This window comes from Liolophura sinensis, chromosome 10, assembly GCF_032854445.1.
Source record: "Liolophura sinensis isolate JHLJ2023 chromosome 10, CUHK_Ljap_v2, whole genome shotgun sequence".
Taxonomy (NCBI): Eukaryota; Metazoa; Mollusca; class Polyplacophora; order Chitonida; family Chitonidae; genus Liolophura; species Liolophura sinensis.
In genome coordinates, this window is record NC_088304.1 from 16706915 (window position 1) to 16734813 (window position 27899).

A 27899-nucleotide genomic window follows, 5' to 3' on the forward strand; every position below is an offset into this window, starting at 1 on the left:
TTAGTTTTTCAAAAATTCTTTTAAATCCTTTTAAAGAAGAGCTAATTTTTGCTTCATCAAATTCCCACAGCCAGCGTGTAGACATAACAATGTTCAGTCACATGTGTAGGATCAGTCACAGTGGACAGGTCATTGACTCTGCTGGTGACTGTCTGTCTTGTCTGTCTGTCTGCCTCTTCACACTCTCTAAAAACACCTCTAGGATCACGCTAATCTGCTGTCTGGTTTTGACTTTTAACCTGAGCTGTACTGTATCAGGATTTCCTTCACTGATATTTCACGCAGATATATGTCACATTTGTCACGGCATTATGGTATTTCACAGCCAAATGACGTTGAGAAAGAAACGATTTGTTTCATGATGTTTAAACATGAACTCAGCAAGGACTACGTCATGTTACATGTATGGTAGTACAATAAATCTTGTGGAGTCTTGTGAGTTTGTGCCATATTTATGGTATTCAACTTTCACTGTTCCTGTAAAAATAAAGTAAATGTAGACTGCCTGCAAGATATGCTGCAGTCTTGGGTAGAAATGGTAGATTCATGAAGTGGATTACACGTCACTTACCTGCAGTACATATAGCAAATATCATCTGGAGAGAGTCAAAGAAGAGGAACATGACTAGCAGGGATACAGATGCACCGATTGGGAGGAACATTGCCTGACAGGAGTTTATCGTCTGCATGTCAGCTGAAAACAGAAACAAAGGTCACTTACAAACAGATCTATATAAGCCTTCAAAACATCAAACTTTTAATTGCTAGTTTTATTTTTTGTCGAATCTTAGCCCATAAAATGATGAATTTAAGTCATGCAAGAAATATGGCTTTCATAGTACGGGCAATACATGTAGTTTTATTAAAAGTATATAACGCTAAATACCCCAATTTCACACTCTGTTCAGTACCCTCTATAAAAGTACATGCGAGACAAAGTGCATCGCTGACTTGCTCGATAGCAATGTTATTCCAACAAAATGCTGCTTACATGCATAGAAATTTTCGGCACACGAAATGTGAATGATCGTGTGCCCCTAAGATAAAGCACTGTGCTTTCAACTTCATGTTAATACACTCATTTGGGTAAAGTAACACGTGACAGTCTACACCTTACTTGAGTCAGCTTCAGTTGGAGGTGTGGCTCCATTCTGAGCTGGATAGCCATCTTTCTCCTTCTCTCGCTCCATTCGCTCCTGCTCTAGGTTCAGGGATCTGCACAATGGAACTCAAAACTTTATACATTTTCTACAGAAAAGAAACATTTATTTTATATTTTTTATTGGGGTTTAATGTTGATCTTAACATTATTTTGGTCACAACCTGTCTCCTTGTAACAAGCCGGACACAATGCATATTTAATGTGCTACCTCACTTAAAAGCCATGCTGAAGACATCAGACGTGATCCCTCAATCAGTCACACAAAACTGATACCGAGCCAACCAGTATTTCACCTACCAGTTCAAAGAAAGAGAACAAGACCTCATTTTACAATCTTAAAATCTACTTTTGTACGAAATTTCAACTTTAAACTACATAATGTGACACAATGGAGCAAAAATGGAATATGAGGTAATATGGGGAGTTGTCTGACTGAGTATTTCACCAGATAATCATTGCATCACCTTCTATTCGGTCACTTTCAATGCCATAGACACACCATGTTTGATGTGGCATGATTTCCCACACTATACCTCCAAAAAGCATTTTCGAAGAGAGCACTGAACAGAATCACATTAATGTGCACTGATTTCACACTGTCATACAGTGTATCAGTGGAAAATTTATTCAGTGAATATACATGTATATACTTTGAGGCTACAGGGATATAATGATCAGAGCTTTCTGAGAATACTTTAAAATACATGTGTGCCTGCAACAGTTGGCTGGGGCCATTTCATGTAAGCAAGATGTAATTTATGCCATTTGGATGAAAACACTAATGGTATTAAAATCGCCTGCGTGCTGATGCTTACATGCCACGTTTGTAGTTCTACCAAAAAATGCCTAAAATGACTACAACTGTTTGACATGTCTGCATTTTCTAGAGGAGATATCAGTGTCCTATGCATTATGCATGCTAGTTTTAACATTTAAAATGTACATGTATTACTCAGTTATCTCCTTTAACAACACGATAGAATCGTTCACAAGAAACATACATATTCATCAGAATAACAAAGGCCTTATGTTACTCCACTGCACTTTGTCCAGCATACTGAGTACCCTATTTCTTTTAAAATTTGTGACACCTGGTCTGCTCATTTTAGTCAATATATGTGTAATTCTAGCAGGAATATTGAGTTTCTTTTTTCTCACACGGTTAGACCATCTACTGAACAACATACTCATATCTTTACTTTTCAAAAAGGCTGATATAGAAATGTAATATTCTACTTTCAACACTACTAATATCTGTCCCAAAAGTTAGCAGAACTAAATTAAATGTTCCACCCTGACAGTCACAAGTGGAAATCATTTAAAATGCCTTAAAAATGTAACAAAATACTGACAGATACATGCAGCTTGATGCTTAAATGTGTAAAAAGTCGAAGTCAACGATTCATAGATGACTGTCAGTGATAAATCTGCATTTGTAATGATCACCTGTTTCTAATTTCCATATTTAACAAAAATTGCAGTCAATAACACCTGCAACTTCTCACAAATGATATATCCCAATCAGACTGTCAAAAAGAATATTTACAGCTAAGGATATGTAAATGTACAACTCATTTCCGTCAAGACTGTCTTCTACATGTGTAAGAATGAATTTCCATCATGGGAAAGGAAATGCAGAATTGGTTTTATAGTGGATACATGTATATTACATGTCCCCATCATGATCAAAACCTTTGAGAAAATAAATTTATATGCTGACAAAAAATTTATCTGCTGAAAAATCTAGCTCATTCCTACAGTAGAATGCCTGAAAAACAGAAATATATATATGCTAATCACTGTGGCATGCATGTCCATGTATGTACAACCAGTGAGGCACCTTGGACTATCAGATACCTGCTCATTTGATCATTTTTAGCACATGTGGTTTGTTTTTAAGAGTCATCCTGCTTCCTCACTGGCGAGTTTAACATCAACTTTATTTCCTTGATTTTTACTTAATTTAATTTTTCATTTATTTATCAAGGATTCCCAACAGCCACTGGCCATGAGTGGGTCTCCTCAGACAACAATACAAGAGTGCATGAAAACATCTATACATGTGACCTTGTACAATTACAAGTGTAACAGTACAACATTACAAACACTATATACATTATTATATAATTGTAAATATAAAAATGTATTTATTTATTTTATTGGTGTTTTACGCTGTACTCAAGAATATTTCACTTATACGATGGCGTGTCGAACATATGTTTCCTCTGAACCCTAATTAAAGAATTTTTCTTTTTTGAATTATTCTTAGATCAAGGAAACTATAGTGCCTGAGGTAAACTACCTACCTTTAGAAAGTTAATGACAAAATTTCTCATGTGTGATGTACAGATATGCACATTATATCAGTGGAAGACAAGTGGACATCAATGAATATTGGTCTGTGCAAACACCACAAGTGTGACATCTGCCACCTACTGTAGCCAGACCCCATGAACAGTGAACGTAGAACAATCCACAAGCTGCAGAAATTTGCTAAAATCTGGCAACAATTACTGATGGACACAGGTTTTATTTTATCCCCTCGCACTGTAAGTCCTTTCCATGGCAGTTCACAGTCTCAATTTTGATGATTTAGTGAATTGATTTTACTTGCACATGCAGACTTGAACTGAACAATTACTGATGGACACGGATTTTATTTTATCCCCTGGCACTGTAAGTTCTTTCCATGGCAGTTAACAGTCTCAATTTTGATGATTTAGTGAATTGATTTTACATGCACATGCAGACTTGAACTGAACAATTACTGATGGACAAGGGTTTTATTTTATTCCCTGGCACTGTAAGTTCTTTTCATGGTAGTTCTCAATCTCAATTTTGATGATTTAGTGAAATGATTTACATGCAGACTTGAGCTGAATTGAAATCAACTAATGAACATTGAGACACATATTTTGCTGAGGAAATGTTAACAAACCCAAGGTTTCCTTTATTCAAATCCACGGAATATTAATTAAATTTTATATTATATAATTTAAATTATGTCAGCAATAAAACTTTCTTGACGCACTTTTAAAACTGTACAATTCTTATAATTTATACGTTTCTGTCAGATCACAAATTATGATTCATTTTTTTCTAAATTGAAACAGGGTTTTATTTATGAATTATTTTCAAATAAAAGGGCTGGTGTAAATTTCAAACCAGCTGGTCATTCCTGATCTAACAGGGATGTACATAAAACTCTTCCCAAATAATCACAAACAGGTCATCTGATAAACCACAGCATTGATCACAGTTTAACAATTCTGTTCAAACCTGAAGCGTGAGTCACATCAGCAATAAGCCAGATGAAGCCCCTCCTTAAACACTTCAGCACCACAGATGCTAAATCTGCCATATTTGAATGCAAAGCCCATCTCAAGATAACTACTCTTCAATTCACCATGAAATAACTTCATTCGAGGCAAGGAAACACCAAATCAAGATGTTCAAGCCTTAGGAATGACTTGACTTGGGATTGAACCCCAGATCTACAGTCTACAGTTCAGTACATACTGTGGGTTATGTGACATGTATGATGGTATAGATGTACTTACCTAAAGCTTCCATAAACTATGAGGAGGATAGAGATGACGAATGTTGAAAGGCGAGAGGAGTCCACTACAGAGAAGGCCCTGCCAGGTGAGAAAACACAACATCAGGGCTGTGTACAAACAACCTAGTACATGTAACTCTATGTATTTATTTATTTGATTGTTTAAAACCATACCCAAGAGCTTTTCACTTGTACAATGGTTGTCAGTTTAATGGGTGATAGAACCAGATTACCTGAGGAGAAACCACTGACCTCTGGCAAGTTACTGGCAAACTTTCCCACATGTAATCTTCAGATTTGTACAGTATAGGGATGAAAGACACATTGTTGAGCACTTTTTCTCACTAGGGCCCACAAACAGTGAGAGACGAAGAATGGTACATATTTCCCATCAAGGCCTAGTGAGTCCTAGTGCTTTTAACCATTAACAGCCTGCTCCTTGCATGTGTCATGGCAGGGACTGCTCATGGATAGCATTCCATGTAGATGTACACCTCTCATTTGTAGCCAAGTACCCAATGCTTGCTTATCAACCCACTAATCTCAGTTCAAGCATTTCAAAAGAGGTGAGAACTGATTAATCAATCAGGACAAATTCAGATGGCTATTCTCCATATACTTAAATTAAGCCAAATGAGTAGTGAAAAACCTGTGTCTTTAAATTCCTGTTTCATGAGTAATTCACCCACCGAACCCCTAAAATCCTTGAGGATGCACTTGTCAACTGAGTATCAAGCTATGGGCCAACTTTCTCACTTCAAAACCGCATAACCTGTACATGAGATGTTGAGTAGGAAATGACACAGTAATTAACTACTGACCTAATCCTGTTAGCTCATACAAAGAGCAGAACACTGGTCAGCAGGTGCCACAGGGGTCCACTGCTTTTACATTAGCATGAGATTTTCATACTTCAAATATAGGTTTTCTAAAAAATTTATCACCACAATGCATGACAAGGCGACCTGCTCTAGCCACCATTTTCTGCACGTATTGTGAACATGCATATAGAGAAGAAAAAAAGAAAATCCCTCAATTTGTTCATCGTTATACTATCACTGCAGTTTGAACTGTTGTTCTCATTATAAATACTGTATGCAGAGTGCACATGTATTTATAAACACATGTACACAGGAATTTAAAACTGAGACATTCCGGACCATTTCACTGATCCTTTCTTACACATGTAGCTGTGGTCTTTGTTTATTACAGTACATATATCAGTCATAAAAAAGCTAGTACTTGTTTCATCATACAAACCAAACAGGGGAAGGAGCCATCTCCCACTTACTTGGTTTGTGATATGTACATGTGTGAAGGCTTTTCCATCTCTATGGTGGGGCCGGCAGGCATCAGTGATTGGCCGTCTCCCCACCCTACCAATTTCCACCTGCTGGTTGTCCCTCACATTTATGTTCTAAGTCTTCACTCATATCACGTACACCTGGCGTACATTGATGTAATCTAAACTTCCCAAACTTAAAGGATTCTGAACATTTTGTGTTATTGTAAATAAAGCCACATGTAGATGTATAGCTGACTATATTCTTTTAAGTGCTATATTCTTGACTACAACATAAAACACCAATCAAATAAATAAATATACTTCGTTAAAATAATTACATGTAATTTTTTTTATCACTCCCAGTACACATATCTTTTTGTGCATCTGAAGGACTAAGGGAAAAACAATTTCATTCTAAATTGACTGAACTAATGTACCTTGGATACAAAAAGATATCATCATTACATAAAGAATTCCTGCCACTATAAGTAGCAGTTTTGCAAACCAGTTAATAAACACTGGCCTTTGTTTTGGCACATATAGATCTCTGGCATCCATTTACATTACTTGATATACATACATGTATACACGTTAGTATGACCCTCCAAGTGCTTTCTTTACGCATGTAAATCTACATGTTTATGTACATAGTTCGGTTTCCTGTTTTTATTTGTTTATTTGATTGTTGTCCAATGCCATATGCAAGAATCTTCCTACTGTTTTGTTCATGTACATGTACATGTAAGCTATGATATAAAACTACTACTGTCTTGTACATAAATGTGTTATTTATAGTATTGCTGCTGACACATTTATGTAAGCTATGCATATAAGGCTAAATAGCTCACCAATACACTGTTCTTCCTAATAAAAAATTATACATTTACATGTCCACATATGTGCATGTCACCTTTAAATCCATAATACCATAATGGCTTCCTCTCTAGCCGTACATGAAAAGGTCTGTCGCAACCTGCGGATGGTTGTGAGTTTCTCCAGAGATTTGGCCAGTTTCCTTTCATCATAATGCTGGCCACCTTCGTATAAGTGAAATACTCTTGAGTATGGCGTAAAACACCAAATAAATAAATAAATGAAATCCACAATATATATTTTTACTACCAGTGTATCACAAGGCAGAGAGATAATGTTCAAATCTAAATATATCACCAACAGAAGACTGGTCCACTAGCATGACTGACACCTTGCACGCGTTGTTGACTTTGGCCAGCCCTGACAGTTCAAATGCATGTACCTTGATCACGTCATGCATCGCTGCCTTGCAGAAGCCCTGTCATGTACCTATTTCCGCACATTTATATTAATCTATGGTCAGACAAGTTGCACATTGTCTAACCCACATGTAGTTTGAGACAAATACCAAGATCAGTTTTGAAGCATCTGAATTTGTGGTATGTGATAGTGGTTCGAATGTTTTTTTCCCCACACGACCTTTCACTAAGAATATATTCTGAATTATTGTTTTTTTTTTTGGGGTCCTTCAAATGTAAGGGTGCTCTGACTATTGAATGATGTGGTCAACAGTGTATCATCCAACAGCTAGGTTGTACTTTGCCAAAGGAAGGGTAATATTCAAAACAATGAGAAGGTTGGTTTCAACTTACTCGATTCAGAAGTTTGAACAGATTAATTACTGTTATATGATGGATAAGCAATGCAGACTGTGGCATGTATACACATAGGGAATCAGTGCATACAAACTGTAAGAGCGGGTTCGAGTTGTTAAGTCAGTGAAATTTTCCACGTAGAGCCCAATGACGTCGAAGTTGAGCTCTGTGTAAGTCGAGCTTAGCTTTGAGCTTTAAGAATTGGAGTGATTGATTTATTTATTTGTGTGATTGGAGTATTACGCCATACTCCAGAATATTTGACTTATACCCAGGCTGGCAACATTAGAGTATGAGGAAACCAGACAGAGCCCAGGGAAAACCAATGACTATCTGCAGGTTGCTTGAAGACCTTCCCACGTTCGTATGGAGAGGAAGCCAGCAAAAATTCACATTGACCACATAGGTGAGAGGCTACACGCATTTGTAAATGCTAACCACCTCGGCCATGGAAGTACCTTTGAGTAACTGAGGCCATATGTACATGTGAACATTAATGTATGTATGTATAATGTTAGTTGATCAGCATTTTATCAAATGACACAAGTGCTTGATTTGGACTGATATAACAACTTTATAGAGCCACTGGCAAATTTTTTAAAATTTGATTTATTTCTTATCTGAAAAATTTCTGCATCAATAGTATCATTTTTAATGTCTTCAGGTGCTCTTGAAGGTGCATTTTTCCATACGTGTACCAAATTTTTGGGTGAAATCCAGTATTTGGTGGAATATCATCATATCAAAACAGACCCAAACTAGATGTATACAAGATGTGTACATGCTTCCGAACTCATGGTCAGCCACCAGCTGACCAGAATCAAAGAGTATTAAGCAGCAAACTTACGTCACTGTGGCTGTTTCCCCAGGTACCTGGTCCTCTGCCGCCATGTTTACAGTCAGCTTATCCATTCACCCTGAGGACAGAGAGAACGAAGAAAACACAGTTTAATACTACTACAACAACAACATGGACAAGAGCACCAGCCACTGTTTTGTTACAGTGTGCACAGTTACAGCTGGTAGCTTGATCCTCTGCAGCCTCCTCTGCAGCCTGCACCAAGTACATGGAGATCAGGCCAATACAGCACTGAGGATTAGCATTACAAAGGCCTGGTCTAGACCATGTGGTCCTACACATCACGGGGCTCCACAGGGGTAGATGCACGCAGCTGGCCACGCAGATATAAGAAAGTATATGTGCTTGCATTTTCTAAAGGACTCATTTACACCATAAACTACAGAATCCCAGCCTGGGCATGTTTACTATTATTTCATATTACACCAGCTACATGTACATCCTTCAGCTTTATTTTCACTTCACATCAGATCATTCAGCTTTATTTTCACTTCACATCAGATTAGATCATTCAGCTTTATTTTCACTTCACATCAGATCAGATCATTCAGCTTTATTTTCACTTCACATCAGGTCATTCAGCTTTATTTTCACTTAACATCAGGTCATTCAGCTTTATTTTCAATTCACATCAGGTCATTCAGCTTTATTTTCACTTAACATCAGGTCATTCAGCTTTATTTTCAATTCACATCAGGTCATTCAGCTTTATCTTCACTTAACATCAGGTCATTCAGCTTTATTTTCAATTCACATCAGGTCATTCAGCTTTATCTTCACTTAACATCAAATCATTCAGCTTTATTTTCACTTCACATCAGATCCTTAAGCTCTAATTATTTCATGCCAAACATCATTCGGCTTATCATTTCACACCCAATCAATTGGCTTTATTCCAAATCACACCGGACCATTTACCTTCATTTCATGTCACTCAAGACGATTCAGCTTTGCTCTTATCACACACGATCAATCAGTTATATTTCATATCAAACTAGATGATTCAGCTTTGTTCTTATCACACACGATCAATCAGTTATATTTCATGTCACACAAGACGATTCAGCTTTGTTCTTATCACACACGATCAATCAGTTATATTTCATGTCACACAAGACAATTCAGCTTTGTTCTTATCACACAAGATCAATCAGTTATATTTCATGTCACACAAGACAATTCAGCTTTATTCTTATCACACAAGATCAACCAGTTATATTTCATGTCAAACAAGACGAAATAAGAAAGACCATCAAGAACATATATCTCCTCATCACAAAACAAAGAACGTACATGCAATGGAAAATAAAGGTACATTTGACACTAAAAAAATAAAATTACTATAACATCTCATCTCAAGCCAAACCATAAAGAAAGCACACATATACAAGTAACACTGACTCTAAATTCAGCACATATAACAGACCAAAAAACACACAAAGCCTACACGCACCTAGTTTTCATACTTATTGTCATTACATGGCTAACCTTCGATGTGCCAGGTACTTCAGGTATTATCTTCACACCTTGAAAAAGTTTTGTTCAGTGTCAATCAGTGTTGATGACCTAGCTATCACAAATAAATAATATAAACAGCAGGGGTGAAAGAAAAGGGTGCCCTCTTGAGCCCCATCACATCAGCAGAATTAATATCACCACATGTTACTTGACAGTGGGTGAAGACAGGAGTGTGTGTGTGTGGGGAGGGGGGGGGGGGTGTATGAGCTTGGTACTACCACATTGGTATTAAGAAAAAATACATACAATGTACATGTACAAGTACATAACATAGATGTATGTCACCAACAGTGACTAAATCAGTAAAACAGTAACTTGAATATCAGGACAGCAACACTAACCATGCTATAAATTTATCAGGGGTCACAACAAAATAGGTCACCATCTGTCAACAAATCCCCATTAGTAGCTGGCATGCTGGGGTGCATTATACATCTTCATCAATGGCCTTACACTCTTCAGCCCTAAGTGGGAAGGTCTGACAGCAATCTGCAGCTGGTCGTGGGTTTCCGCCGGGCTTTGCCCGGTTTCCTCCCACCATAATGCTGGCCGCCATCGTATAAGTGAATTATTCTTGAGTACGGCGTAAAACACCAATCAAATAAATAAATAAATAAATCAATGACCTTACATGTAAGTCACACTTACCCTAATTTCTGAACCTTTTCACATATGAAAGAACAACATTCAGTGAAATTTATGCACACTTTGAATTTTTTTTTCTTTTTTTGAATTTCAAGAGATAAAAGAACATTGGTTGGGCAGCCAATTTCAGGGTTTCACAAAAAGTATACTTTTATTAGTCCATGCAGAATAATGCCTTCAGAATATGCTTAAACCAACACCTGGATAACATGCGAAAAGGTTGAAGAATTACAGTACGCAAATCGATGAGTCCACGAAAGTCACACAGTTTGCTTTGCAACCAAGTTGAAATGTGTGAAATGTCAGCAGAAATTTGTGTAAAAATCATAGGAAGTACAGCTTGTTCTTTCTTGCTTTAACTTGTCCTTTTTGTAAAGTCAGTATGACAAATCATGAGGCTTTTATCATCATACTTCCATCATACTAGAAGTCTTTAGTGTCAAAAAGAATGGCAATATACTTAAAGACCTCATGCTCCCTCACTACATCGCTATACTAAATTTTATGCCTGTATACAACTGTCGAACATATGTAAATGTACTGATATTCAAACAGTCTTTGTGGCATCAGTGACACGACAACTTCAACACACTGATGACAAGAGAAACAACCAGTGTTCCAGATTAGTACAACTAAATGCAAATTCAGACTGGCAATGTGAAAGCAAATCAAACTCTTGCTGTTCAGCTGTCTCTTTAAACCAAGGAGTTTGCTCACCTGTTTAACTGGACAGCCAGCCATCTCTGAAACAACACGTACTGTTTGCCCACAATAGTTATAAGAAGTTTTCAACATACTGTAATGCCGCCAAAATGTATATATAGAGGATTTCTTTTTTGCTTAGGCTCAGTATGAAAATGTTGCCATACAGTCACATTCAGCATTTGATCATCACCGCCTTAATAACCCATGGCTGAACACAGCACACCTCAACAGCGGTTCGTTGTATCTGCTTTAATAAAATCACAACATCTTTTTCACCTGGATGCCTTAGGCTGGTTTACACTGCAAGTTAATGAAGCACACTGCGACTATCAAAGTGGGATACACATACATTACAAGCATGGCCCGAGGGTACATATATCGTTCACACTCAAGCCGAATAAGTACTGCTTTCAAATAAAGACTTATTACATGTCTATCATAAATCAAGTATGCACAATTCCACAGCCTTCAGACATCTGGCTGCCTGTTGTACTCCCCCCACCCCCTTACTTTACATCTTTTGACAGCTTTATAGACCTTCTGGATAAACTTCATGAATTCTGTTACATGTAAGTCCATAAAAACATTCTTATATGTATATATAAATTCAAAGAAGTTTTTTCTCTTAAGAGAACATCTCCTTGTGAAGGCCATGGAGTTTAAGAAAGACAAAACAAAATTTGGAAAAAAAAAAATGCATAAATAGGGGTAAAGCCCAGCATTATGCAGATCAAGCAGAACTCAAGCTGTTACATTCCTTACAGCAATACCGATGGCCAAGCATCATGACCCAAATGAATGTCAAATAAGAAAACATTTTGAAAATAATGCACTGAACTAATTTGCCATGATTGGAAAACTTAAGCTTTCAAAAACATCTGTTTACCGACAGATGCTAACGAAAAATAGCTTTGTTCTACTGCCGAAGTACAGAGACAACGGAAAATTCAAAACATTCAACCTGCATGTACATGTACACATACCAGATATCATATACAATGTGTCTAGTGCTGAAAATCAGCACAGCATCCTGATCAAGTTACATGTAGGCCTTTGCGATCACCTGCACCTGATTAAGTATGTACATTTCAGGTTGCTCAACACATGCTGGGCAATCACCCATCACTGACACTGAACCCATGGTTCAGTGTCCCATCTGGTTTGCCTGGGCTCAGCTCAGTTTAGAGAGTGGGCGAGGACAGAGTGCATGTAAGTGACAGGAAATGTTAAGGGACTATAAAAATATGAACTTTTGGTCTAAATAGTTAAATGGAATAAATGGTGTTGTGAGTTGCTTTCTTTAAAAAAGATCCTCAGTTCAAAGCCATGGAGTACGGTTTCATAGTTACTTTTCTGTGTGGCATCCTAAAGCCTGTCTCTTCCTTACAGGCATTTAAGGTCTAGACCTAAATAGAAACTGCGATATTCATTAAACGGTTGAATTTAGCCTAATAAGAGCCTAATATTTTGGGCTCGTCTTGACTAAATGTACATGTGTGGATAGACATTTTTCGTATATTTCGCCATGGCTTTGGACATATACATGTATTCCTGATAGCACTGGGGTATGGGGAAATGCTGTCGTGATTGTTAAGAATTAACCATGATGCATTGCGAACAGGACTGGCTTTACATGCAAACATGGAAAACTGTCTGTTGATAGGTGTGGACAGGAGGGCATGTGGTTCATTTCTCGGTATGAGTGACAGGCGGCCGACCTATAGGTGAAGGTTACCTGCAGCACATGTATAGTAATACACAGTTATCTGTAAAGTCTATATTAAATGTACAGGCTTACATTTCTATTTCTGAAGTAGGGTGGTGCCATTTAAATATTTCTAGTGAGAAAACCACTGATCGTAGCTCAAATCTATTGGCATGCACCAGCAACTACATTTCTTTGGCTACAATTTGGTGCAAATCTCACGTTTGTAGTTTTCGTAATTATACAGGCCAGTTACAGGCCATTTCATTTATTTATTCACTTATTTATTTGATTGATGCTTTACGCCATATTCAAGAATATTTGGCGGCCAGCATTATGGTGGGAGGAAACTGGGCAGGGCTCTTGACCATCCGCAGGTTGCTGCAGACCTTACCACGTACAGCCGGAGAGGAAGCCAGCATGAGCTGGACTTGAGCTCACAGCGACCACACTGATGACAGCTTCCTGAGTCATTGCACCCTGGTCATGGAGGCCCGATGGAGGCTGGATTGCATCTAAATTCGCTATTTAGCGTGCTGTAAGGTTGAAGAAATACATGTAGGATGTATATTGGTACATATTTGCTGCCGTGACAACCCTGCCCTATGTGCTGCCTGTTGCCTGTCACCTGTACCTCAATTATTAATATCATGCTATGTAGTCAGAACACCTGTATCACAAGCTGACATGCTGACTAGTGCTGATTAGATTAGTGTCTGATGCTGTATGTCATGAAAGGACCCACAGCTGGCAGACCTTGCTGACAGGAGAGCCATATTCAAACAGAGATTGTACATTAAACAGCCCACTGGGATTAGTCCAGCAGCCAGCTGTGTCAGCACCTGTCAATGGTGGGGACAACAGAGCTGGTCAGGCACTTCCAACAGCCCACATGGCAAAGAGCCTGCATAATATGAGCCAGAATTAACTGATTTACTCAGTTGTGTTTGATAACAAAACCTCAGCATGTGTGACAGTCTGTGGAATCACATAACTCACTGTCACATGTATGTGGCCCAAGTACACTGTGGTTTCTGACCAATAAGAAAGGGTACTCCCTAATAACCATAATACTATTACCTAAATGGTGTCTACAGGTACCACTCTGATACATTCAGCTAAGAGAATGTGCAATTTATGACAATATACTGGGTAGACAGGCCAACACATACACATAAGTACATGTACCTACACATATCTTTATCTTTGTTGCTTGAATGGTCTACATGATTGACATGTATTACTGACAAGTATGTGACTCATTCTGAGGTTGTTGGTTCAAAACCCAGATTGGACTGCGTTATATCCAGACAGTATAATTCCTCATAAACACAACACAGTTATTTAAAATCACTTTTTACATCTACATGTATCAACATGAAAATCTATCCCGACTAAACAAGAGTCCTTTGATGGGCAGCAAGCGGAATTTGACTTAATGGCAACATATTTCATAATAAACTGGTTTTGCGTGTGCGCAAGTTACTCCGTTTGATTATTATATATTCTGACCCTAACCTATCACTGTATTCCAATACAAAAATGTCAGGAATTAGGTACTTTGAAGGCGAAAACAGAAGGAAAACGGCATATAGTGTGTAAATGCCAATCAAATAATTGTCTACTTATGAAGTACCACAAGACATGTACAGTATGCTGTCATACCAGTATAGTGTACAATACTGACAATCATCACACCCATTTATAGAATCCCGCACTGCAATGGTAGCCCTGATTGAATGAAAGAAACAATAAATCTAATGTTGTTAAAGAAAAAGCTGACCACATTTCGCTGAACCCTGATGTCTGTGTGAAGCTCGCACACCAGTCAGCATAACAGATAATTGAAAGCAGGCTACAACACTGGTACACTGTCGATGTAAGAGCTGCCATGTTAACAGAAAAGTTGTACTTCTTTATAAATTAAGCTCACTGGAGGGTGCCAACAGAATGTAGATGCAAAATTTGATTTCAGGGATTCCAACACAAGTAAGCAGAAGGTAGATGAGCATGTGCACGAGTTCATATGCACAGAGCAGTTAATGTCATTGCACTTGTCACTATGCAGAGCAGCTAATGCCCAGCGGTCATTTCACTTGTCACTATGCAGAGCAGTTAATGCCCAGTGGTCAATTCCCTTATCACTGTGCAGAGCAGTTAATGGTCAGCGGTCATTTCACTTGTCATCGTCTGTACATGGTGCACCAGCTACAAACATTTCACCTGGGTATGTGAGAGCAGATACCTACATGTATACCTTTCACACCCAGCCAAGCGAGTCTTCAACCCAGGTAAACATAAATGTAAATATAAGGCACACTACAGAATGATAGTTCTACTTAATCTCTGGTCAGGGACGGTCAATCCCAGATCATAGTGGTCATGCTGTGAGAAACTTGGGTGTGGAGACATAATTTCACTCTGATCCACAAAATGTGATGTAGTGCAATCTGGGTCAGACTACTCTATCTGGTCAATTAGTCTACCTGGAATACCTGAATCCTCGTACATGTACATGTATGTATATACAGGCTTCTCACCTGAATCTGTGCACATTGTCCAGGTGCATTCACACGTGTACTTGCACATTCTACAGCTCATTACCTTCCTTACATATAATGGAATTCTTCAACCTTTTCACAGGTTTCCAAGGTGTTGTTTCAAGCACATTCTGAAGACATTATTCTGTATGGACTGATAACATTATACTTTTTGTGAAGCTCTAAAATTGGCCAATCCAACCGAAGTAGTTTTGTCTCCAAAATCGAATTTGAAATGTGCACAAATTGCACTGAAAGTTGCTCTTTCATAAGCAAAACAATTGAAATGAAAACATTTCAATTTTTTCTGTATTAAGGAAATGTCACAATTACATTAACAAAAAAAAAACAAAAAAAAATGGTGATGCAAAATTATATGTAACTATATACATGTATTAAAGTACATTTATATTAAGATTCACATACACCAGGGTTTGAATATTAGCTGGAAGTCAAACTTGACACTACTTTTGTTCTACTGGTTCTACTGGTCTGCCCACAAGTTTACTGGTCCTGACACAAGATGATGTCAGGTTGTTCTGATTTTGCATGGGGCAGTACAGAATCAACATGGTAGAGCTACTGACGTGAGAAGATCCCTTGTCACTTTTGGTGGACACAAACTTCTAATTCTAACACCATGTAAAAGCCAAAATATGGATTTTGGCATTGTTGTGAAGCAATGGCTTCCCATGAGTCCACAGCAAACGAAAAGGTTCAAGGCTCCTTGGAAACGTAAAAGGTTTACTCATGCTTCCAGTCATACTGAAGGCCTTTTTTCAGATTTTTGATCATCTAATAATTTTCACACCATCATTTCTAGATAAGACAAAGGCTTTTCTCTAAAACATTTTATTTTTTCCGCTGGTCCATTGTACCAGTGCCTTACAAAATCTAGTGGTCTGACTAAAACGGGTCTAGTGCTAATTTTCAAGCCCTGTACACCCAGTTCACCCTTTCATAGTGAAGCGTGATTTTACTGTAACAATTAATTCATACAGTATACACACAAGTGTACATGTAGAATGACGCTCGCCCTATCTTAGGAAGCAGCATTAGTATGGGTGTCTCCGGAACATGGGGAAGATGGGTAGACTACATGTAACTCAGCCCATGAGGCATGGTGGCAAAATACACGTACATGTACGATGTGGGTAACATCAACACTTTGGCATAATTTTATGAATAAACTAACAAATGAAAACACAACAGATCGCTCGGCTGCTCATAGAAATTTACCTGTTGGTGCATGTGTAACGGGAGCAGCTTTCCAGTGCTTTCACTAGCAATAGGTAGCGGGGAAATTCTCTTTAGCTCAGTTGGTAAAGCTCTCGCTGCAGAGACCCCGAGTTCGAATTCTTGCATTACCCATGCAATGAAATCCTTCAACCATTACACTGGTGAAAGGCCTAACAGGTTCCAAGAAGCATGGAGCTCTGGGCCTGTGCATGTGGAAGTGTCGTGGGAGAGGGGGAAGGATTTAAGTGGGGACGAGTGTAACAGGAGCAGCTTGCTAGTGCTTATACTAGCAGTAGCTAGAGGGAACTTCCCTTTAGCTCAGTTGGTAGTGCTGGACTTCAGCTGCAGAGACCCGAGATCGAATCCGTGTGTGGGTCACACAAGGATAGTTGAAAATTCTTCAACTATTACACATGTACATGTAACTATCAGGCTCACACAGGCCTACTATAGCTACTAAACAAGTACATGTAAGCTTCAGAAGAGTAAAGAGTTACTGAGTATTATTTACTAATACAACTTACAAACACATGTTCAGCTCACAGTCATAGCAGTTAGTGAAAGTTCACCTTCATATACACCAGACTGTTTTCTAGCTTGTCCTTTTTAGAAGGTCAAACACATGCTGTCAAATCATAATCACTCCTAAATACCCACAACTGAGAACTACATCCCGCATGGATGACAACAGCTGTACTTTGCACTTCCACAATGGCTCTACTTATTCACCGACTTACACCCTCGTTTCGTGATCTCACTTAAACGCACGCAAGTATAGGTATAGGTAAGTATCACAAATCTGAGTGCAAATTTACATGTCCCATGGCTGTAGAGATTAAATAGAAGTATCTGCAGCAAAACTTATGATCATGTCACAAGATAAGTATGCTGGCAAGTGAATAGCTGCAAACAGAGATGAAAAATGTTACCATGGAAATTGATGACAACAGGCTCTTAAGAGCTTGAAATTATTAACTACAGCTGGCATGAAATAGTTCTGTGCCCATACAATTTCGAGTCCTTTCAATGAGCATGATTTGGAGTGTCCAAAAGCTCCCCTAAGTTCAGTTGGCCGAGCTATAGCCCCCCTTCAAATTGCTCTCCTAACATCTTATCGCTCAATTTTGGTAAGGATACCATGTTTTCCAAAGTCATAGATTGGTTTGTTGAGATCAAAATTTCATATGTCAATGAGTTACAATGTGGTTTTGCTGATGATCAATGAGCCTGGGTTGTATTTGTACAGGCACTCCAAACAAAGTATTTTCCTGCTGATATTTTGGATAACTCCAGATATAACAGAATAAAACCGTCATATTAGATGTTGTCAGCCTCTTAGAAACATGTTTACCACTTCCAAAGTGTTGCCCTGCAGCAGTAAACATAAGAGGCATACATGTCAGACTCCTAGCCAGGATTTATGAAAGGTAAGCAGGGTGAGGGTCTTGGGCATAACAGCCAGGTTTCCCCGGCCGCCAAGAACTTGCCATCGCTTCAGATGACTACTGGGATTCAATATCACTTTCGATAGTTTCAATATAGGTCACCCAGTTTAGATAGTTTAAATAGACGTCAATATCAATAAAAAATGGATATTTTCACATACATGTAAGCCTTGCCTGCAGATACCACATAAGTACCGCATTATATGTATTTCATACAGGGAAAGAACTTTTTTAAAGTACTCTTAGCAGACAGTCTATTAACTTAAGACCTAAGCAATAAGAAATTGTCTTATTTATGTTTAGGGGCCTCTGTGGCCCATTTGGTCAGTGCACTAGCACAACGTAATGATCCAGTAGTCTCTCACCAATGCGGTCTCTGTGAGTTCAAGTCCAGCTCATGCTGGCTTCCTCTCCGACCTTACGTTGGAAGGTCTTTCAGCAAACCTGCCGATGTTTGTGGGTATTCCCCAGGCTCTGCTCAGTTTCCTCCCACCATAATGCTGGCTGCCGTCGTATAAGTGAAATATTCTTGAGATACGGCATAAAACATCAACCAAATAAATAAATAAATATTTATGTTTATTTCATATATCTTCTTGATCTATTTTTTGCAATTTCCACTACATCAAATACAAATAGCACCATGGACATGAATGTTATTTGGTCAGGAATTATGACTGATGGTATTGGGTAAGGCATTTAAAACAAAACAACATCCTGTGACTGATGTCCTTAAGTCAACCAATTAAGTTACTTACAAAATTCATACCATTACTGATCAGTAATGAAATAAAATTCATTTTCTTGAACACTTTTGACTGGTCTGTATGAGGAGAACTCATGATTTTCTTATCCTAGAAGACTGACTCATGAGTATGAGGCCGCACGTTGTGGTTGTTGATGTTTTCACCGTAGCGTTCATCCGGTTCGTAAAAAAAAGATCGAATTGCTCTGTGAATCTAGTCTTTCGTGGGTGGACTGACGCTTCCTCTTCAGCAGACCCAAACAAGGCATCCCGTTGGCAATGGTCTAACGTTCAAATTTAATTGTAGTTCAAACTTGTCGATGCAAGCTTGTCGATCCACGCTTGTGCATTATATATGCACGGTTGACTGAACGTTAGAATCTCGAAAACCTCCTTTCGTGTTAAGAATTATGACGCTAACAAAAGTTTCCGATTTTATAGTTACTCTTTGATATTTGGAGGGAGAAAAGTCATCCTGTAATCGGAAGCATTGTTCAGTGAATACAATACAAGCCAATGATGCTATTTACATTAATTGTTTAGCAGAAAAGGACAGCATATCGAATAAAGTGTTTTTTAGACGCTGTGGCTTAACAGAGGCATGGTGGATGATTTCTGATTTAAAAGCATAATTTTTTGGTGTATTTATTGTATAAATTACCAAATTTATCATATATATTTTTCCTGAAACCAGACACACGATACAAATGTAATCAGCTGCCACATGCATGCACCAATGGCTACAGTAGGTGGATAATGCAGTAAGTTTCTGGTAAGTTAACTTGCATGAGGACAACCAGTTTTTAAAAATCACTGGCCCTCAAGGCAATTTTCTCAGCATGACTTTTGGATAACACAACTCATAGATGGAAACAAAACATGGCAAAAAACAGATATGAGTCAATAGAATGTAAAAATGAACTTTCGTCTATGAAAGAATGTTTCTTCTTCTGTCCATGTTTAATTTATTGTAATTTTGGCACTTTTCATTTAAATTTCATGTGTATATTAATGAATGCGGTGTTGATATTTTCCAAACAATTATTTGGCTTCAGTGATATATCATAGCTATCAATTTAAACTTAATTTTACTCTGTAGGCACTGGACTGATGACTGGTTTTGACTGTTTCAATCCCACCTTTACTGGAGATCAATCAGGTTTAAATGAGACGACTGTTCACAGTTTAAAATGTTCCAGGAACATCCAGCCAGAGCAGTTGCATGTAGTTGATGCGTCTGTTTGGGAAAGTGATTGTGAGCCGCATAAGGGGTATTAGCTTTACCATTTGACATTTCTCAAAAGGTTTGAGCAGCCAGTGACACAGGCTACATTGTATGTTGAACACTGGTGAGACAGAGCAGGGTCTGACAGAAGGTCTCTCTTCAAAGCACCTCTATAAAGTGTTCAGCCCCCCCCCCCCCCTTCCTTCCACAAACCAGGGTGTTTGACATTACACATACCAGCCTGCTTGATTATTTGACTGGGTGATAAACTGCTAGAACAAGCTAACAGCCACCACAAACCATTCAGTGTGCCCTGTGAGCTAGAGTACATGGCAATCAGGCTTGTTCTAACCTTTGAAGGACGCTGGGATATTCACGTTTTAGCGATTTAGGAAAAAAAAAAAAAAGGTCATGTAAAACCTCTGTGTACAGAATAGAAAATACATTTACATACAAGCATGCAACAACGTGAGGTCAAGAAGTACTGTAGACTAGGCCATACTATCATATTGACAGGAAATATTTTATGTGTATTTTTATAAATATACCTGAATGTAACAATGAAATATTAATGAAAAGCTACTTCAGCGTCAAAAAGCACGACAAAATAATAAAGACTGAGATACAAATCAGAGAAATCTACAAGTGCACAGGTCCAAATACAAGGCCTCAACACAGTGACTTTCAGCATACTACAGAAGCTATCCATTACAGTTCATGACCTTAAAAAGGCTCCACCCACACACCTAGTAGATTTACAAGCCTGTTTTTATCAACATTGCTTGCTTGTATACAGCTATCAAATCTGTTGTTGTCAATAATTATACACAGTGACAGTTGACACAATAAAACTGCTGACCACAGCTAGCTGGGAGCCATGTTAGAGTTTGGAATTGCTGTAGGCCATTATTTTCATACTCATTTCTATTCTTGTCTTTATAAAAACCATGGTGGCAGGAGAAGATGGGCGGATCTGTATCAACAACTCTCCAGTTTCATCTACAATGTATGTTGAAACTAATGAACTGTATGCGCTACACAAAGGCACAAGTATAGAACTCTTTTATGGATGACTGATTTGCAAGGTCAGAAGATTTCACAGTTACATGTATTACAAAAAGACTACTACTACGGTTTTTGTCTCTCTTCTTGTAAAGTAATCCTTGAAGGTTTTCCCGGTCGCTGTGGGTTCAAGTCCAGCTCATGTTGGCTTTCTCTTCGGCTGTAAGTGGGAAGGTCTGCCAGCAACCTGCTGACGGTTGTGGGTTCCCCCTGGGCTTTGCCCGGTTTCCTCCCACCATAATGCTGGCCACTGTCGCATATGTGAAATATTCTTGAGTAGGGCGTAAAACACCAATCAAATAAATAGATAAAATTGAAGGTTTCCATGAAGTTCAACCATGATGACTGTGTCGTAGAGTCATGGTGAAACCCACAAAATCACTGTACTTCACCTGAAGTACGGCCCGTAACAATCAAGTTTCAGAAGCACATAAATGCCTTAAATGATACTGTTGATGCTAGCAATTACATGTACCCTAAGATTTTCTGATCAGAAATAAACAAAAAAGGTGGAGGAGTTGAATCACTCAAAAATCAAACAAAATGTGTTACTTGAAAAAAGTTACTCTTCAGGTGAAATATAGTCAATGGAAAGATTACTTGAGATGTGATTACTTTTATTTCAAAATGTGGCTAAATCTCTGTTATAGTACAAGTAAGTGCTAAGGGAGGAGGGGTGGTGGACATCATTAAAAGTGGGCTGCAATTTTTGTGCCACCTAATTCTCTGTAAGGTCCTTGACAACTTTTCCAGGGTAGCCTTTTACTCCAAAAGATGCCAGCCCTGATACAAGTACACGTATCTGTAAGTTCGGCTACAGTGAATGAGCGACTCTTGAGCTACACAGAAGGTCCAAATGACAGTAATCGAGGATGGGCTACACAGAGGGTTCAAATGACAGTAATCAAGGATGAGCTACACAGAAGGTCCAAATGACAGTAATTGAGGATGGGCTACACAGAGGGTTCAAATGACAGTAATCAAGGATGAGCTACACAGAAGGTCCAAATGACAGTAATCGAGGATGGGCTACACAGAAGGTGCAAATGACAGTAATCGAGACGGAGCTACATAGGAGGTACAAATGACAGTAATCGAGGATGAGCTACACAGAAGGCCCAAATGACAGTAATCGAGGATGGGCTACACAGAAGGTCCAAATGACAGTAATCGAGGATGGGCTACACGGAAGGTCCAAGTGACAGTAATCGAGGATGAGCTACACAGAAGGTCCAAATGACAGTAATCGAGGATGAGCTACACAGCAGGTCCAAATGACAGTAATCGAGGATGAGCTACACAGAAGGTCCAAATGACAGTAATCGAGAACGGGTTACACAGAGGGTCCAAATGACAGTAATCGAGGATGAGCTACACAGAAGGTGACGTAGAAGTGTGTGCATACTTCATATGTGTTTTATGAGCATACACACACTGATAATTGTGACGTCATGGATTTAACATTAATATCCCCACAGGCTGCAAGTGTTCCAATTTTTCCTGAAGACAAAATGTTTTGAAAGTCACATGTGAATACATACACTTTATCATGTTAAAAATCATACTGAGAGACGCCTTTGTACAGGCCTTCCTTACAAAGTTTGTTGCTGGGTAAAGCCCAAAGCATAGAATTGTTGGTAGGGAATTTTCTTTTTTATTTTTCTACATTTAGCTAATGAAAAAGATAATTAAAATTTTAATAAAATTAACAGACAGAAGAATTTTAAAGAAAAAGGCTTCTATTAAAATCCAAGTAAAATTTTGTAATGATGGCCTCACCAACGTCAAACATACATGGCCACGCTTACTGATTGGATGCTGCTCTTTCTACTTGACCTACTTTTACCTGTATGTGTACATATAAGCTGTATTTATCACTATAAATAATGCCAGACAATATGTAAATGTGTACACATATATGTACACTGACGCCACAGAAAATAACAAACAGACATACATATACATGTATATGTACATCACCACACAAGCGTACAATGTACATTAACCTCGGTTTCCCATGATACAAATGTGCAGGGAATTTGATTAATCTGATGCACACTTTACATAACAACTTATCAATGATCTTGTTCTGAAAATCACTCAGCTATCACACCTCTCAAGTATTTTGATCACCTGTTTGTTTTATTGATTTATTTGATTGGTGTTTTACGCCGTACTCAAGAATATTTCGCTTATACGTGGCAGAGCCCGCTGGAAACCCACGACCATCCGCAGGTTGTTGCTAGACCCTGTTTGTTTGAGCTGGTGCCTCCATGTCTAGGATGTCATAAGAATCTCAAGACAGATGCTAATAAAATGCCGATGTAGCAAGACTACTACATCTTTCACAAAGATGCAAAAAAAAGAAAAAAAAAAGCCTCACCAGCCTTCTTAATCATTTTATATATACATACATGTAGTACGATTTCTGCTAATGTCTTTGTAATGTACATGTATATGCATTTCTCTTGCTGAACAGAACTGAGCATGTAGTCGCGCAGAAAAATCTGCCTTTAACATATTAACCTACTGCCTGGTGCCTTGGCTTTTTTTATCTGCGATCCTTAAGGGCCATCCTTGTTTTTTGTCGGTGTTAACATAGTCCCAGTAGAAAAAATAGGCTAGGTCAATAGGGCATGCTTTTTTATTCTGCGAATACAAGTACATGCAATAATCCAAGCTTTCTGGAACTTCCAGAAATTATTCAACCTTCTAAATGAGACAGACATTCAAACCTGGCTATAGTTGAGGAACGCAGTAACACTTATCCAGCAACGCAGTTGTGAGAGTCGGAAAGAGAAACAGCCAAAAATGGGTCGGATTGACCGTAAGGAACATTTACTGCCGTTCACCCGCGCATTAAATCTTCTCTATCATAAATCGATGTCAACCGCATGTTCCTACAAATTAACTAAACTGTTCGTAGGTTGGTCTAACCCAAATAATAGTCCATGGTAGTAAGACAAACTGACAAAAATGCACATTTTCTGGGTCTACCTTACAGTGGAGGCCTCCTGGACAACTCACTAACTGTTATGCTATAGGCTGGTAAAAATTGAACATTACTTTTGGTTTGCCAAGTTTCACAACAGTTAGTAAGATGTGTGTGTGGTTGATGTTGATTTATGCTAGGAAAGTTTTAATGCGCCAATAATGGTTTTTATGAACAATGATAAATGTTCTTTACTGTCAATCCAAAACATTTGGACCTGTTTCTCTTTCATGTTTGATGAGAAATTACATCAAACACCTTAGTTCAATTAAATTAAATGTTTAGGTCTATTTTCAATAATTTCTTATATTTATCTACATCAATATTTGATCACTGAACTGAAAAATCCAGTTAATTCATTGCGCAAGGCATTTTGCAGAACGAAGTTGGCCTTTAAACCCACTAAAAAAAGGCTGCACATGCTGTCATGTTGGGTGTACCAAAATCTTGGAACCGTGCAACAAAAAAAAAAAAAACGGAAATCAATCCAACAAGACCAGGCCACGCAACCAGTCTTAAATTATAAGTTTAGCAATGATTTTATCAGTCATAATGTAGAATATAAAGAACAATTTGCCCAGTCAGTCAGTCGAGCAAGAAAAATCAATTCTTAAGGTTCCTGTCAAGGCACGTGGCTGCCGTCTGCGCATCTACTTTGTTAACCATGTCGTCTGCCCATGGCCTCAGATACAATCTGGATTTTCCATGCACCCCACGCGATACACTCGATTTTGAAGAGAGGAAAGTAAATACTTTATCAGATTTTCTGTATATACATGTAACTAGTAGTCATTTCAGGATAAATAAATTTCAAAGTGAATGCGTGATTGAAGGCATCCTTTCTCGTCAATCCTCAAAAGAAATTGATGTGTGCTCCGGCCTCTTCATTCCGCAAGGTGCTTAAGCTTTGCAGTATGGATGGCTTGGATTTTTGAATACTATGATTAAACGTGGAGGCAGGTAAACGTCAGAAATTATTCAAAACAGACCTCAATTTTAAATTTAAAGGACAAGACAGCACCTGACATACGATAACTCAGAACTACAGCATAAGACATCATTTTGAGATCGTTTACAATAATTTAGTTACATGTAGCTGAAGGGCCATTTCACAAAGTGTCGTGGCACTGGTTTGTATCATTTATGGACAACCACAGATGTAAAATCAGTTGATTTACAAGCCATGTAATATTCAACGATGGTATCGAAAATGATGTCAGACAGCAGCATACCACAAAACTGAAGCATACGATCCATCGAATGCCTAGATCATCCTCAGTGGTTTTATTTCCATTTGTTTCAGAATTTAGCTGTACAACAATCCTATTGTAATTTTGTAAACATTTAATAGGAGTCAAAGTCACCAAAACAAGACCTCCTGGGGTGACAACCTGAACCAGGAATACATCAGCCATGACATTTAAATAGGGTCGTTGGGAGTTCCTTGTAAATGATATAGCAGACATAGCTACTTCAATCAATGAACAAAATATTCTTCCAGTATGTCCTATATAAGACTTGGGCCTTCATCGCCGAAGACCACAACTTTTATATGTGATACGCTACTGCTTTGACTATTAGACAGAAATACCTTTGATGTTAGAGAGCTAGAGTGAACGTGACATCACCTTGTCCTTAAGTGAGTGAGTGAGTGAGTGCTTGGGGTTTAATGTCATACTTAACAATTTCTCAGTCATATGACGATGAAGGAATCCTTAGAGCGCATGCAATGTGCCCACTTGTTGTAGGACGGATTTCCACTGCTCTTTTATATGGTGCTGCTTCACTGAAACGACTTACCAAAGGCAAGTAAGTCGCCCTGCCCGAGCCACTATACTGATGGGGGTCAACCAGTCGTTGCACTATCCCCTTCATGCTGAATGTCAGGTGAGGAAGTTACAACTTCCTCTTTTAAAGTCTTAGGTGTGACTTGACCCAGGACTGACCCTGGATCTACCCCTCCCAAATGGGACGCTCTACCACCTTGTCCTCGATAATGGAGATATACTGAAGCTATGTTGAGGCAAAGTTTCACTTAACTTTACCTGGGCTGAAAAAATCTAAAAAACTGTTTAATGCCGGTTTAATATACTTTGAGTGTTAGTCTTTCTGTGGACATATGCATTAGTCAGGTGCTGTTTTTCACTTTAATTGAACTACAAACACATTGATAGCCAACATTTTGGAAAAAGACCAATTTATCATTTTGTAAGGTCGGTCAGGTTATAACCTATGAGCATTTTGGATGTTGTAAGGACTTTGTTGTTGCGCGTGGGAGAATGACGTTTATCTTTCTACATATATACATAATCATATAGAGCTAAAATTGTCATGGGTTTTTACGACATACTTAACCTTGTTTCCTTTCTAGCTTCAGCACTGCATAAAAAATATATTTTCAAATTATACATAACGAAAGGCTCACGTTTCATCTAAGTCGCAACACTAAAAATGGTATTTAGCGTGTGTGATTCTTACCTGTGGGTTTATGAGAACAGCTGTTAGTACGTTGTTGTTGTTAGGTGTCAGTCGGAGAACCTCATTGGCTCAGCACACCCCAGTCATTCCGTTCGTCCACTACCATAAAATCTTTTCTTTACCACATAAGATGTTCGGGAAAGGATGCAAACACCAAGTTGCGATTTCAATGCAGACAACATGGGTAAAATAACGTTCAAATACTCTAAAACTGCACATACGTCACAACCGACTGTAAAACTGGCTAGAAGTGCAAATTTCTTGTCAATCATTAGGAATGACCACGGACAAAGTTCAAGCAGCCAATAAACACAAAGAATTGCGCCAAGTCTGTCTATTATCTTCTTTGGTAGCTACAACAGCTGGTACAGACCCTGTTGGCTGGAATCGAGCCCACAGCTGTCAGTTATTATTTAGGTAATCCTTTCTCCAGCAGCACACAAAAGACAGCCGGGAACTCCATCTCCACATCCTCGCAGAGATCAGCTAGGCCTACATTACTGAGCCCTGGGCCTGGGAGCAACAGCCTAGTATACTTCCGCGACACAATATAAACCTCATATACAACTCTATTTCATTTTATCGGGCGAAATTGACCATATGAATTTATCACCAATTTCAAACTAGAAACATTTTGAAAGATCTTTTCACTTAATAACAAATGAATGTTTGTTATATGTATCTTTCTGCGGAAAATGCGTGCAAAATACAAATCTTGCGGATGAATATATAAATGTCTATCACCAGGTTTTGGTCTCCAAGAGTAGACTCCCTTGAAAACGTGATATAAATACTCAACGGCATGGAGCGTAAAACAGGCCAGCGGTGATAGCTGGCAAACGATCACACGTAACCGGTGACACACGGCCTTTTTACCTCTAAGGATTTTACTCAAACTGTAATATTGCAGTATGTGCCGAAATAGCAGTAAAATACTCCTCCCTAGTACCTTGACCCAAGGAAAAAAATTAATGCTGTATTGACATGGCATTTAATATGGATACTACAGCGAAATCGCTAAAATGGGAGCTGTACACTGATTAATAGCAGTGATTGTCAAATGAATAATAAGTAGGAAAATACGTCATCAAAAAGGCTTTCAATGTT

The 27899-nt window shown here is 38.5% G+C and overlaps 1 protein-coding gene across 1 annotated transcript in view; it reads right to left on the reverse strand.

Annotated features, from left to right (window-relative positions):
* The window catches only part of LOC135476210 (signal peptide peptidase-like 3), a 47592-nt gene extending 20338 nt beyond the window's left edge, over positions 1-27254 (reverse strand). Inside the window, exons 1-5 of the mRNA XM_064756156.1 lie at positions 26793-27254; positions 8482-8551; positions 4723-4800; positions 1118-1215; positions 572-694 (exon numbers count right to left, since the gene is read on the reverse strand). Coding sequence (XP_064612226.1) covers positions 572-694; positions 1118-1215; positions 4723-4800; positions 8482-8546 — 364 coding nt within the window. The 5' untranslated portion in view covers positions 8547-8551; positions 26793-27254. The remainder of the gene's footprint in view (positions 1-571; positions 695-1117; positions 1216-4722; positions 4801-8481; positions 8552-26792) is intronic.
* Between the last annotated feature and the right edge of the window lie 645 nt (positions 27255-27899).